Here is a 15627-nt window from a genome sequence, read left to right on the forward strand (position 1 = left end):
AGGGGTGCCGCCCCCTGATGAATATGCAAATGTAATACCACTGGGCTGGTTTGACGACAAGTACTGCCGTAAATGTATACATTTTTTTTAATCTTTATTGACAATGCTAACTCATGTCTTAATTTCTGCCTATAAACTACAGCTAATATAACCGCTAGCCTTAGCTAACATGGCTAATGTTAGCCCGTCCACCGATGCCAGTTTGACTAACTGATAGCAGAGACGTTGAGCCAACCAATTATGGCATATTATGTATCATGTTCACTAATGAGCATGATTCATAATATGCCACAACGATTAATGTCCTGCAAAGTAGATTTTATATTAAGTAATGTATTATTGTGTTCTCCTAATAATGAAAACCTGTCACTATTGTTTTGTTGGTTGGCTCAAAGTTTCTGCTATCGATTAGTCAGACTCGCTACGGTGGCTGGGCTAACATTAGCCATACAAGCTTAGGCTAGCTCTTTCTAGTGTAACTGTTATAGGCAGAAATTTAGACACATTACTTTACTGTCATATCGCAAGAGTTCCACGTGTAATTACTGTCTATATGCTTACATCCCAACAACATATTTGGTAATGTGTTAAATTAGCATTGACAAAAACATTTATACATTTACAGCAGTACTTGTCATCACACCAGCCCAGTGGCATTATATTTGCATATTCATCAGGGAGCAGTACCCATCCAACAGTCTCCCAGTGCCGTAACAATCTTAAGTGGCACATACCGTCATGTGTCGGTGGAATAACAGCGGCATAACAGCAGCATACCACTGAATCTGTATGCCTGTCTGGGGATCGGTATATGCCGCTGAGCAGCAATCGACATACCTTTAACCACTTTTGGATCTTGATAACTTAGTGATTACAGGTAAGAAAGCTGACCGTGCCTCATGAAGCATAAGCTGTGGTAGTTAAATAATGTTATGTGGCTAACTTTCCCAGATTGCTAACATTAGCGCTCTTTACATTAACCAAAGGACCAGGAGTTTTGCCGCCATGACGGACATTTAATATAAAAAAACATACTTAAAACTCTTCTCCAAGGGATAACCAATATGAGCTGAAGGCTGTTTTTGAACCATTTCGGTTAGAGCCGTGTGTTGGTCTTATTTTAACTGTGACTCTTTCCAAACAGATGTCTGCAGGTGACTAGTGTTATATCTCTGACTTATTAGCTGGAAAACCCAGTCGAATTCCAACACATTTGATAAACATACCACATAAAATAGAGTATGGCTAGGCTTTTTCCAAAAAGGCCTGTTATTCATTTAGGTGGCAGTTGATATTTATATGTATCCCACATATATCTAGGTCATCTATAGTCATTTTGTGCACATTAATTATCACATTTATGCCAGATGTATACATGTTATGCCATTTAATTACTTAGAGCCCTGTGGAACACCCTTATTTACTTGATTTCTCCCTGGGTCTTGAATCTTGAGTTTCTCCAATGTGTACAAGGTAAATGTATGCTTTTCCCTGATAAACCTGCTTAATTTTAAAAACATTACTTCATACTGCTACATATTAATAAGCTGGGTCTGAGTGTAAAATGTTTTTGGAATTTTCTTACTCGGAGGGACAAGTCAGCATATTGTGGTTTCAATGCTGCCAGTTTCTTAGCAACACAATCACTCCAGCTTTTTGTTTATTTAACTCCGCCTAGTCTTTACAGTTCCAAAAGCATGCTTCAAACTCCATGTCTTGACATAGAGTAAAACACACAAAGGATTTCCTGATTCACAACCTTCCTGAATCCAGAAATCACTCCATATCAGTCCTGTAACACCTTACAGGTCAGATGCTACATTCTCCTTACAAAGTCATTAGAGTATGTAGTAGAGAATATTGCTGTCTGTCAGTGTAAAACTTGTGCACTATCCTGCTGCAGTTAGTGCTATAATGTGCAAGTGTTAAGTGTTGGGCCTTTTCTCTACATTCTCCAACCCATGTTGAAGACTGAATCATTTCATTGTCTATAATCTGATAATTTGGTTTTGTACATATTTATGTCTTTAATTTGTGTTTTGTATCTTTTTCACCCTTATAGAGAAAGAAGCTGATGAACATCTTCATGCCAGGAACCTTACTGAGGAAGATCAGGCGTTTATCCTGACATTGAATCCTGCATATCTAGACATGCACAGACACAATAAAGCCAGTAAACCAATGGGTGGTTTTGCTGATGCAATGTAATTTATTTTTCTCTGTATACATTTCAGGTTTACTTATTGTCGGTTAAAACATTTCAGGCTAATGTTGAAACTGTTTAGCCTTTCTACCAGTCTGCTCTAAAAGTATTTACAGTACAGCATTGTTAAATGTACACCACTACTGACTGACATGTCAATGTTACATTCTTTACTTCAGTACCTTCATTATTATTGGCTCAAGAGTTAGACATTTACAATTTTGTGGTATACGAATTCCTGTACTCTGCAATATAATGTTTTTCCCTTGTTACCATCATTTTCAAGAGGGTTTACTGCAACAGACAATTCCTTCAGCTCCTGCCGGTTAAGTGGGCAAAATGTATTAAGTGCATGAGATGTTGAGGCTGAGTCCACTTCCTCAGTTGCAGCTTCAGGATAGTTCAGTAACAGAAGATGTTTGTCTAGTGTGAAAAGCCGAAGTGGGGTTCTGTTTACTTGAGGTTCGATTGAATGGTTGTTAAATGCAGCTTTAAACTTTAAATGTGCGACTGATACTGGGAATGTACACAAAATGAAGACAAAATAAATCCAATTCATTGTCTACATCCAAGGCCTCCATTGACTCCAGTTCATAGAAAATATCAAGCATCCAATTCCTCATCAGAAATGGTACAGAATTTTGTGCGCCTTATGTTGTATTCCCACATCAACTTGTATAAAGTGTGTCCGGAGATCCACAGGACTAAAGCCACTTCAGAAAGTGTTGTTCCCAGCAGCAGCAAACCCTCAATGTCCTCTACTGTATGCCCATCCTGCAAAACAGGAAAAAAACAGATATCATGAATTGCACTGAACTAATCAATCTGTTATCATTTCCTACGTGCATCCATGTTAACTGCGTAGTCAAATTCCTTGGCATCGCTATACACAGGGCTGGGTAGTAAATAATTTAATGTTATTGGGATTATATAATCAAATTACAAAAAATAAGTACCTATAATCAGCCCAAATTGTATTTGACAAATGTGTAATTAGATTATAGTTACATTGTCAAGGATTACTTTTGCATTTTTAATTTCTCCATTATTTTATCTTTAAAGCAGAAAAGGAGAACAACCCTTAAAGTCATAATTTGCATATTTGGTTTTAGGTAATCCAAATGCGAAGCAATGAAGTTACATTAATTTAATACTGTGATACTTGCAGACCTGCCAACCTTGTCAAAATATTTTGAGTACCACTTGTGTTGTGCTGCTTTTTTTCGCAGACTTTTGCAACTCCATTGCTTTGCACGCAGTAATTTCCCCATTCACTGGCTGTAAATTGGTTATAAAAAAACAATAAAAGCTATATTTTTGATAGCAATACTTTTAATAAAGAAAATATAGACGCAGGCCGCAAGCATGGCCAGTATTCTTGGTATTTATTAAAAAACTTCTGGGGGACATGGACCCTCTTCTTTTTGGCAGGTCTGCTGCCCTGTCCCTCCCTGTCTTTGTCTCCCTCATCTGCCATGGCAGTGGTTGCAAAACTTGCTGCAAAGATTTGTTGGCTACATGTTAAAACTGTATAAATAATCACATTCCTCCTTATATACAGGCCTACTCTATCTGCAATGGATATATATAAAGGCTAAAATACGCACGCGCTTGCACACACACACACACACACACACAGATGCACCACTGCCTCTTCTTTCTCTTTTTTCTTTGACGATGCATTGGGGTCATTAGGGGAAGATGATCGATATATTTGCTAAGAAAAAACACCTCGCAAATCTTTTCTTTTCTTTTTTTCACTTGGACTTCGGCTCAAATGTTTCCACAGTGAAAGTAACGTTAAGCGTAACGGTTCACATTTACCGAAAGCTGGCAGGTCCGCTGACACACACACACACACACACACACACACACACAGTTTACCTTTTTAAGCGCCAACTGCTAGGGGTGGGCAAATCAATCCAAATATCTATAGTATCGATACCGAGGTGAGTATTGGTATCGGATCGATACTAGCATGATGAGATCGATATTTTTTTTGTAGTTTCTCTTCTATAAATTCAGCAGATCACACATATTTCTTCACAGAGTTTGTGTGAGCGCTGCGTCTCTCTCAGTCCTTAAGCGCTGTGCTCCTCTTCACCTCTCTCACTCCGCTCACTCAGGTTCACTCAGTGGCGGTTCTAGACCAGTTTTAATAGGGGGGCCAGGTTGGGGACGGCTTTTTTGTTAGGGGGCACATACAACCCGGAAAAAAGGATAAATCCCTCATTCAGGCAAAGCAGTGTTTACAATTTCAGCAATATTGATTGGGTAGTAAACAGCTGAGACACTTTATTTCTGCCTTTCCCTTCAGAACAAAATTATTGCAAGAAATCTGTCATTGTATTATTAATGCAGACTCCCTGTCAGGGGGGCCACAGGGGGGTCCAGACTCAGAGTTACGGGGGCACTGGCCCCTGTTGGCCCCCCCCTAGAACCGCCCCTGGGTTCACTGTAACTGTAACACAAAAATATATACTTATATTTAGATATATAGCCTACCTCAAGAATATAATAACCCTTTTGTGTATCTGTTGAAGGAACATTAGTATTCCTATTTAGGCTACATGCAGATAGGTTATAGATTTAATTATGTTAAATTTATTTCCTTATTTGGCTAAAATCTTTGTCCTGTGTTTTATCGTTATTATAACCATGGTCAACTAATTAAAGGCAAAAGTACAAAATCATTCATTGATCAGAAATGTTCAAGTAAAAAGTATCAGTATTGGTATCGGTATCAGCAATACTGGCCCTGTATTTACTTGGTATCGGATCGATACCAAAATTTGCAGTATCGCCCACCCCTACCAACTGCAGCGACTGGGGAACGGAGGACGGAGAGGGAGGCAGAGGGCAGGAGGAGGCAGGGAGGAGGGGGGCGGGGATGTTACGCTATAGGTTCGGTAGACTCGTTATTCTCCGCTTTTCTACAATGATTGGCTGAAACTGCTTCACCACGCTTGCTTCATCGTGTTGTCAGACATGAGTACCGCACGTGCACATTTGCCACAGAACTCACATGTCCGCAGCTTTTTGTGTAGTTTAGAGGGGCGAGTCGTACCAGCGTATTTAGATGTCAAATTGCGTACTTGCTACGCAAAATGTGTACAGGTTGGCAGGTCTGTACTTGGATTAGGTTATTAACAAAAAATGTTTGCACAGGCACCGACGTAATTTTTTGGGGGGGGACACAGGGGACATGTCCCCTGCACTTTTTCAAAAGGCCGTTTTGGTCCCCTGCAGTTTTTACTGTCCAAAAACCATGTTACGCTATAGTAAACAGAGACACGTCAAGCACTAGGACCAAGCGGAAAATGGCCGCTCAAGCCGGAGCCATGTCCCTGAGTTCAGACCCGCCCACAAGCTCCTCGATTGGCTCTGCCATTTCTTGTGTGATTGGCCGTCCCTGCTGTCACTCCTTACACACCGGTCTGCTTGTTGCCCAGGAGTTCTTATTAATCTGCCACTGTAAATTGGGCGTCTTTTCTGCCTGGGTCACGTCCGCTAGAAGGATTGTAATATCAGAGGTTTCATTTACATTAACGTTTGAATCGGTGTCCATGTGCGTATGTGCGTTTGTGATTGCGTGTGTGTGTATGTGGTAATTAGGCGCAGCCAATATGAAATGTACCAAATAATGGCCGGGGTGTTTATTTGTTTCAATCACTCAGACCAGGCGTTTATTTGGGACAGGCGTTTAATTCAATAGTTGTGCATCTTCTGCAAGAGAAGTTGTTGCGGCGGAGGAAACGATTTAGCCAACCAGCAGTTGCGGCAAACTCCTCATCTCTGCTGTCACTCACGGTGGCATAACATCTGTTTCGCCATCGCCCTGATTATTTTGCAGGACACTCTCTCGTGGCGTGCCCGTTTCCTGATAACCCATCCCCGCATTTTTATCTCAGGCTCCTCGCTGGCCTTCTTCCCACCTCCACCAGGCAGCCTGGCCCTGTTGCTGTCCTCCTCGGACAGACGCTGAAGCTCAGTTTCTCTCACTCTCTTGGGGTTGACAGAGAAACGTGTTGTGCTCCTTCTTCCGAGTTTTCCTCTGCATATTTTATGACAGAAAATTTAAATTTCAAGTGTTACTTTTTATTTTTTTGCTGCACCGGAGCCATGGTGATAATCAGTGTGATTTTGACGGACAGAAAGCAAGCACAACACGTGAAAAAGGCAAAGAAGAAAAACATGCAGTGTCAGTGGTCACATCTTCTTCCTTGATTAAAAAAATAAATAAATTAGACTCAGCATTTATTTGGAACCTGCGGTTATTTATCAAAATATACACCTGCACCCGGCGTTTAAAGGGGACCCTGCGGTTAATTGAAACCCCGCTATTATTTGGTAATTTACGGTACTCAAAGAAATGCGTTACACCCATCCTGCAACACCTTCACTGGCTCCCAATAAAGCAGCATATCCACTTCAAGATCCTCCTCAGCTCTCAATAATCTTGTAAAGTGTCTTTGAGTTTTATTGAAGGTGCTAATAAATAACATGCATTATTATTAATATTATTGTTATCATTGTTATTATTATTATTATTATTATTATTATTATTATTATTATTATTATTATTATTATTATAACTGTAGAGCCACAACAATGCAAATATTTTCAAAAAGCTTATATTTAATGCCAAAGAGATACACTTATTTTCATGTATTATTGTTATGTTGAAAGTGCAACTGTTTAAAAAAAACAAAAAAAACAATGAAAGATTTAGGGAAAAATACAGTAAAACCTTGGATTACAAATGTGATTGTATACATCCAAACTGAGAATTGTGAAACTAAGTTTTTTCCTCTACAAAATGAGGTCTGTTTACCATATATTCCAAAAATAAGTGTAAAATTGGTGGTACTGAGTTGGAGTGAAGTTGACTAACAAGGTGAAACACAGAATTGGGTGATAATGTTTTGCTACATGCTTCACAACCAGTCAAACCAAAAAAGGGTACAGTAAACTTAAAAGTAGCAATAGAAAACTAGAAGAACTACTAGAAAACACAGTGAACTGAAAGAGTTGGAGTTTTATTAAAAATACTTGTGTCCCCCCACCTCTGAAATCAAAATTTTGTCCTTGTACACAGGTCATCAGTAATTGTATCGGGATACATTTTTATAGTAACCTTCCAACCCTGACCATTCATTGAGACCTTAAGAGCTAACCCGGGACAAGCTGGAATGACAAGGGAGGTCTAATATGCAATTACAGTTCAGTCACACAACCAACATGATGTATATAATGGAAGATGTATCAAGAAGAACTACAGCAGAACAATAACTAGCTCTAAAATATGCCTTCTGAATTAGCTGATAAACTAGATGCGTTTTCCGTTGTGAACTAATGTTTCTCAGTTAACTTAGGTAACAAAAGGTTGAAATGCTATATCACAACTTCACTTACTGATCTCAGTGATGTGATAGTGGTAGCAAAGGTGGCAGTGCCTGAGAACACAGCTGGAGGGGCCTGTGGGTTAAGCTGGGGTGTGGAGACCTGAAACCACAGCCAACAAATCAACCTGTTAAAAATCCATTACATGATTACATGGTAGATTCAAGACCCAGGGAGAAATCTAGTAAATAAGGGTGTTCCACAGGCTCAAAGTAATTAAATGGCATAAAATGTATACATCTGATCTGACATAAATGTGATCATTAATGTGCACAAAATGACTATAGATGACCTAAATATATGTGGGTTACATATAAATATCAACTGCCACCTAAATGAATAACAGGCCTTTTTGGAAAAAGCCTAGCCATACTCTATTTTATGTGGTATGTTAATCAAATGTGTTGGAATTCGACTGGGTTTTCCAGCTAATAAGTCTGAGATATAACACTAGTCATCTGCAGACATCTGTTTGCAAAGAGTCACAGTTCAAAAGAGACCAACACACAGCTCTAATCAAAATGTTTTAAAAACAGCTTTCAGCTCATATTGGTTATGCCTTGGAGAAGAGTTTTTGGTATTTTTTTTTTATTAAATGTCCTTCCTGGCGGCAAAACTCCTGGTCCTTCGCTTAATAGCAATAGCGCTAACGTTAGCAATCGAACATTTAGATTTAACATTTAACACTTACATGTAGATTTAACATTTAGATTTAGATTTAGCATTTAGATTTAGATTTAACATTTAGATTTAACATTTAGATTTAACATTTAACATTTAGATTTAGATTTATCATTTAGATTTAGCATTTAGCATTTAGATTAAGCATTTAGACTCAGATTTAGCATTTCGATTTAACATTAAGATGTAGATTTAGCATTTAGATTCAACATTTAGATTTAAATTTTAGATTTAGATTAAGATCTAATATTTAGTTTTAGATTTAACATTTAGATTTAGATTTAGCATTTAGATTTAGATTCAGCATTTAGATTTAAATATAACATTTAGATTTAGATTTAGCATTTAGATTTAGATTCAGCATTTACATTTAAATTTAGCATTTAGATTTACATTTAGCATTTAGATTTACATTTGCCTTTTTAGATTCACCATTTACCTCAAATGTCAGGAAAATTAGCTAAATGTGAGAAAAGTGAGCTAAATATTCAAAATATATCAGCCACAAAAGTGTGACTGAATTTTTACATTCAGCACCCCATTTCTCGTGCATCATCTTTAGAAGAGGCTTCCTTCTGGGACAACAGCCATGCAGACCAATTTGATGCAGTGTGTGGCGTATGCTTATTATGTCTCTAGATCTATCTATCTATCTATCTATCTATCTATCTATCTATCTATCTATAAAACTCAAAACACTCAAATGAAATGATGTATTAAATAAAGTGCTAGATGAACTGCTAATGAAAATTAGCCATTCAGCTAGGATTCTTTTAATAGAGGTACACTGTTCCTTTTCAAAAAAATGCTATAGAAAGTTGATGATGAGTTCAGTAGTCTCACAGTCTGAGGAGTGAAGCTGCTATGTAGTCTGGTGGTACATCTGCAGATACTTCTGTGTCTTTTGTCAAATGGCAGCAGAGTGAACAGACTGTGGCTGGTTGGGTGTTGTCTTTTAGTATCCTTTGGGCTCTGTGCTAATATCTCACTTCACTGATGTCACTGGAGATTGTACCTGTGATATTCTGGGCAGTTCTAATCACCCACTGTCAAGCCTTCCTATCTTGGGCCGTGATGAACCATGTCTGTTTGTGATGTTTCTAATCAAGATGCTTTCCAGAACTTCACATGTTCACAGGAATTTAACATTCCAAAGTTTCCTCAGGGAGCAGAGGCTTAACCAGGATGTTGTGTGATGTGTGATGACCAAGAAGATTCTGAGTAATTTTAATTCCCAGGAACCTAAAACTGTTAACCTGCTCCACCTCAGCTCCATTGATGTAGACAGGGAGGTGTATTTTTGCATTATTCTTTCTAAAATCAGTGATTTCCTCATGATATGAACTCTCATTGTTATTTGATATACAGCCAATGAAGGTGGTGGTGAAAGTAATAACGTTGACCACCACATGTTTTTAGGTACATGGTTGGGGCTGTTCTCCCAGTATTTGATAAATAAAGCCAATCATAATCTTAGTCTTATTTCAAAATGATATATGAATGGATAACTGAACCAAAAGTTTACTTATTTTTAAATAAATTGCTTAAACATTTATTGAAGCACCTATATGAGTGAACTGGACCAAGGTGGCTGTGTGCCTACTGATGTTTTTTGGATTCCAAAAATGATTCCTACAGGCTATAGGTGGATGAATTTAAGATCAGATGTCTGACTGGCTGTCTCAACTTTATGACATATTTTGCAATGAATCTCACACGTGAAAAATGTGAAATACAGCAAAAACATAACGATATTACTTTTAGGAAGAGAACTTTTAGGAAACATAAGACACAACAAGAAAAAAGGTTATTTTGGAGCTGCCATCTTGAATATATCACAATGTAAAAGACCTAACAGTATGTGCTGTTATCTTCTGGAACCACTGACAGCTAGTTAAACAGATGTAAAGCTTTGACCTTTGAACAAAATAAGACAAAGGCAATAAAATTTTTATATCATACACGTGTGAATTCCCAGCAGACACAAGTATTTTATGACTGACATGTGGACATCTGCTGAAACATAGTAGATAATTCCCTCAGTTTTATCACTTCTGAGGCTGCTTATCAACAGTGTCCAGTTCTTCCATTGCCAAGAGAGCTGTTCTGTTGTAATACATCATCCATTTACTTCAAATGGGTGTGAAGTCTCGATTATGGCAGAAGGGAGTTGGTGGAGGTGCTGATTGGGCAGTTAAACGTTGGGGCAGTTAAACACAAGATTTTGTCACTCTGCAAGGAATCTGACACTGTGAACCCACGCATGCAGTTTTTATAAGGACTTTTATTAGAGCATTTGCTTAGAGAAGTGAAGCAGTGGTTTTAATCGTTCCTCTCAGTGATCACTTTGTATCGATCTGTGGGACTGTATGCTGTTTGTTGCAATGAGGAAAAGCTGTCGAGTTAGCAAGATATGCATTCTGACCGTGGTCTTAGCCCTGGTCTCTGTGGCATCCATTGTCACGTTGTGGACTATTGCCCTTACAGGGGGAGATGATGGTGATGATGTCACAGCTCCTTGGGAAAGGTAGGACAAAAAGTTTGACACTTCTGTTATACAGGATACATGATACGAAATTCACTTAAAGTCACAGGGCAGGCCAATACACTGATCCACTGTGCCTCATAGGATGATGAAAGATTCCAAACAACATGACTATAAGAAAAACTTGGATAAGTACACTGAGCAGCTGGTTTATTTTAATCCTACTTCGTGCTACTGAGACTTCAACTGTTTACTATTAAATGAAAGCTAAACTGGCTGAAACTCAGCTACCCTACAAGCATTGTGTTTTTGACATCAATGTTTCTAGACATTATTACACATTAGACAACGAGAAGTGATATCCTTCCAAATAAGATGAATGACATAAAGTCTTTATGACTTATTTCTTCTTTTTCAAGTCAGTGAATGTGGCTAAGGGTGTTACCACTGAACTGTAACCACAACTAAAAGACTTGGGTGAATTAAAAACAAAAAACTGTGGATGCACTCAGTAAATGTATCAGGTACACATATTTGATAAGCGAATGTAGTGTGATCTCAAGTTCAGGTTTAAGTGTAAACTTTATAGAGAGGTACTATTTTTGACATGTTTATGCATCTTGAATTATGCTTACGCCTTTGACATGTCATGACAGATCAGCACACTTAATTACATTTTCCCTAAAGGGCATAAAGTGTTAAAGCTGAAGTTGACATTTTCAGTTTAGCTGTTAGTATCTCATAAAAATGGATGGTGGTGTAGGTGCTGGTATTACTGCAGTATTAATGCAGTGAAGTGGTTCCTCTCAGTGTTATTGTGATGTTTGGAATCATATTCCTGCTGCATTATGTGGTTGTGTGTAATTTTTTTAAGGTTGAGCTCATACAAAAACTATACATACTGTTGGCTAATTTGATCAAAAGCAACGTATCATATTCAGAAAGATCATCATTTTTCTTTTAGCTCGGCTGTCCTGTGAGAACCAACAATCCCACAAAAGTCAACTTTTGATGTGTTCAGAAAAAGAAGCCTGTGTTTTGTTTTGTGATGATGCAATGTCCAGCTCATCCAAGAGGGACTTTAAATAGTTTAATAAGCTTTAGCAGAACATATTCAAATTAAAATGTATTTAACCAGACAGCAAAGGTGGTAAAAAAATTACAATCTGAAAAATAACAAATAATTAAAGCTGTCAAACAAATATGGTCAAATAAATGTACAGTATCTGCCTCTGAGATGTAGTGGAGTAGTAGTATTAGGCTGTACTATATAGAAATACTTTAGTATAGAACAAATATCTCAATTTATACTTAACTACAGCACCTGAGTAAATATACTTAGTTACATTCCACTAACTAACAAGCCCACTATGACTGAGAAAAGTACACTTTACAAGACAGATATGTCCAATCTAAACAGCAGTTCTTTTCCCTTCTCAATCTATTTTCCTTCTACTGTGTAGTTCCATAACTCTGGAACTACACAGTTCCATAGCTCTGGAGTTCTGAATGACAGCTGTTTTTAAATTAACTTCCTACCTGCTGAACAGTCCATGTGTACAGTTTTATTAAATGTGGACATGTTAAACCAAAGTATTGCATAAAAGCTAAGTTTTGCATTTTGTGTTCTCCCCCTCAAAGTACATTATGAAAGTTTAGCCCTTTTATATTGATAGATACATGAAGGATATACAAGCACATACATATATATATAGGAAGTACATTGATATAAAATAATTAGTAGAGCTGCTCCACTCCTGTAGAATATGACTATAAAACTCAAATTCTCTGACTTCCTCCCTGATGACAAAAATCTGACTGATTTCCACATCCCTGGGCTGGGAAGTTTCTCTCACTCACCAGATGTGTAGTGCATCTGCAGAGGAGTGTTTTTGTATCCTAAATCGCAACCATCAAGCTGCATCCATCTCTGACTTCTGCTAGCATTCTCCTGCTGCAGAAGCAGTTTGAGCTTGTGTTTTACACTGATGACACGATAATCTGCTCTTGACCTCTGAACTGTAGACCTGTTGGTCAGACTCACTTTGCCTCCGTAGCCTACTGGGTCCAAGGCGCAGACCCAGCTTGACCCCTTTGATACCTTTGTTTGTTATTGAGGTTGGAGGACTTGTAGAGTGACATTGTTTTAAATGTGAATAAAGGCATGTACACTAGTGACTAGCAACATTCATCAATACTTAGTCATTATGCTACATTCTATTTAACTATTTTGTAAGTGATCTTTGTGTTTTCCCCCAGCTATCGTCTCTCCACTGATTTAATCCCTGACTACTACAACATCACCCTGTGGCCACATCTAAGCCCTCAACCAAACACTGGACTCTACATTTTCACAGGTGATTTACAGGGTTTCTTAAGTACACCACTTGTCTTGTTGCTGCATTGATAAGGTTGCTGCTGGTGGAGAAACTAGATTGTTTATGTGCTGCACTGGACATCACTGTAGCCCCATTCACACTGCACTTAGAATGTGGGGATCCTGCGTTAATCCTCTGCACCCTCCTCTGTGTAAAAGACTCAGATGCAGTGAGGGGTGAAATTTCACTCCTGCGCTGATACCCCTCCGGAGGAATCAGAGCTGCATTGGCGATCCAAACCTTTATGAATGGATAAGATGGCAGTGCTAAGCGGGGGCATATCGAACTGATGGTGTTCACAGTCTGATAAATAAACCTACGGAGCCCCAGACATGACATGGTCAAAAAAAAAAAAAAAATTAATTGTGGCCACAATATAGCTATAATGTGTGCACAGAATACTCATTCGCAGCCACAAAATACTAAATTGTGGCCACAAAATAAGTATAATGTGCACACGAAATACTAATTTGTAGCCATGAAGTAGGTATAATGTGCCCACAAAATACAAATTAATATTATTATTATCATTCCTGGACAACTGGGTAAGCAAATCGACCTTCTCTACAAACTGCAATAGCCTACGTGATGTCCCTAAGGTGAGTGTCTTATCTTATATTGTTCTTGTCAATATCTTGTTATCCCTCATTTAGGCAGTGCCTTTCACTGATCATCTCCTTTGAAAGTAGCATCATGTGTGTCAGACTCTCAGCTGAGGGAATACATAGGCTATATGAGACGCAGGATTTAATGATGCCACCTAACGCAGCTGTGCAGTTACAGTGGCGCTCACTGTATGTATCTCTTTGCAAAGGGAACCTATAGCCTATCAGTGATCAGAATCTAGTTTGTATTGATTTGCAGGTTGTTGTTGACTGAACTACTGAAGGTGTCTGTGGTGTTCTCTGGACAATTGTCTTTCAATAAAATCACAGACGATTAAAAGTTCACTATATTATAGGCCTACTTAAATAACTGTCTAATTGCAGGATAAAAAGATATTGACTAGAACAGAATAAGAAAAGACACTCACCTTAAGGACATCACGAAGGCTATTGCGAATTCTAGAGAAGGTGACCTCCATTTGCTTACCCAGTTGTCCAGGAATTATATTAAGATCACTGATTAGTATTTCGTGCGCACGTTATCCTTGTTTCATGGCCACAAATGAGTATTTTGTGGCCACAAAGTAGTATTTCGTGCGAACGCTATAGCTATATTGTGGCCACAATTTAAATTTTTTTTGACCATGTCATGTCTGGGGCTCCGTACTAAACAGATTCTTTACTCTTAAAAAAAAAGGGAAATGTCCCACAAAGCAATGTTACAGATATCCCACTACCATACTAACTATAATTGTCCTTGGCAACTCAAATTAGGAAGTGTCTCCCTCCTGCCTGTCCTAACGACTCTTTGTCACATTTCTGCCTGAAAAACACCGTCTGTCACCGGCTAAAAACGTAAACTGAAAGAGTGTTTGTATTGAAAAAAACATCACCACAATCATCCTGACCGAGACTTCAGTGAATTTTCCCCCAGAAAAACAGCCTCCCTCCCCTACGAATGAAAGAGTCAGACAGCATCCAGTTTACTGATGGATGGCGATTATGTGATTATGTAATTTAGAGTGAAAAACTTAACTTTGTCACTTTCAAGGCTGTATAGTGGGTCAGGATCTCAACTACGACACATTACAACAGCATCCATATGATTATAAACAGTCAGTGGGTACATGTTAGATCAACAGGGGGAAACCTTGAAAAAAACCCCACACAGACACCATCATCATGACGTGTACCGTGACGCCTCTTTAGGATCCGCTGCATCCCGTGTGAATTACACAGCTGTTTGGGTTAGAGCTGCCTGGCTCTTTGTGAACAAGCAACGGCGGAGAAATGGCCAACTGCCACTGTGGCGATAATCTGGCAACTCTGTGTTAAAAGGGCTAATGAGTTTGTGTGTGTGTGTGTGTGTGTGTGTGTGTGTGTGTGTGTGCGCGCTTCTGTGTATTGTTATGGCACTGAACTCGGTAGGCCAGGGCTTCAAAAAGGTTGTGTTAAAGTTAAATGCCTAACTTCATTATCTTCGAATGCAACCTTATGTTGTATAATGACCAATAGATTACCTTGTCACTTGTGTGAACAGCTGTTTTAAGTTGAACTAATTCCAAAAACACAACAGAGAGGGGACATTAAAATATGGCTAATCATTGTGTCATACTGCTCCTTAATGGATTTTTTGAGTATTGGCATACTTGGAGCATTCTCTGTTCTCTGTATGAAACATCCTGTCCTCTCTCAAAGGACAGTTGTATTGAAAATCTGTTGCCATTCAATAGGTTGTCTGTTGCTCAGAAGGTAGAGTTGGTTGTCCACTAATTGGAGTGTCATCATTAGATACCAACTCTGGCCCAAAACTCCTTGGGCAAGGCACTTAACCCCAGATTTCTCCCACAGCCCAATGTCTGTTCCACTGAA

General features: G+C 38.6%; 1 protein-coding gene across 1 annotated transcript in view; it reads left to right on the plus strand.

Annotated features, from left to right (window-relative positions):
* Positions 1–10445: 10445 nt before the first annotated feature.
* The window catches only part of LOC115586348 (aminopeptidase N-like), a 46435-nt gene continuing 41253 nt past the window's right edge, over positions 10446–15627 (plus strand). Inside the window, exons 1-2 of the mRNA XM_030425310.1 lie at positions 10446–10814; positions 13032–13129. Of these exons, the coding sequence (XP_030281170.1) occupies positions 10657–10814; positions 13032–13129 (256 nt within the window). The 5' untranslated portion in view covers positions 10446–10656. The remainder of the gene's footprint in view (positions 10815–13031; positions 13130–15627) is intronic.

Source organism: Sparus aurata, chromosome 8 (genome assembly GCF_900880675.1).
Source record: "Sparus aurata chromosome 8, fSpaAur1.1, whole genome shotgun sequence".
NCBI lineage: Eukaryota > Metazoa > Chordata > Actinopteri > Spariformes > Sparidae > Sparus > Sparus aurata.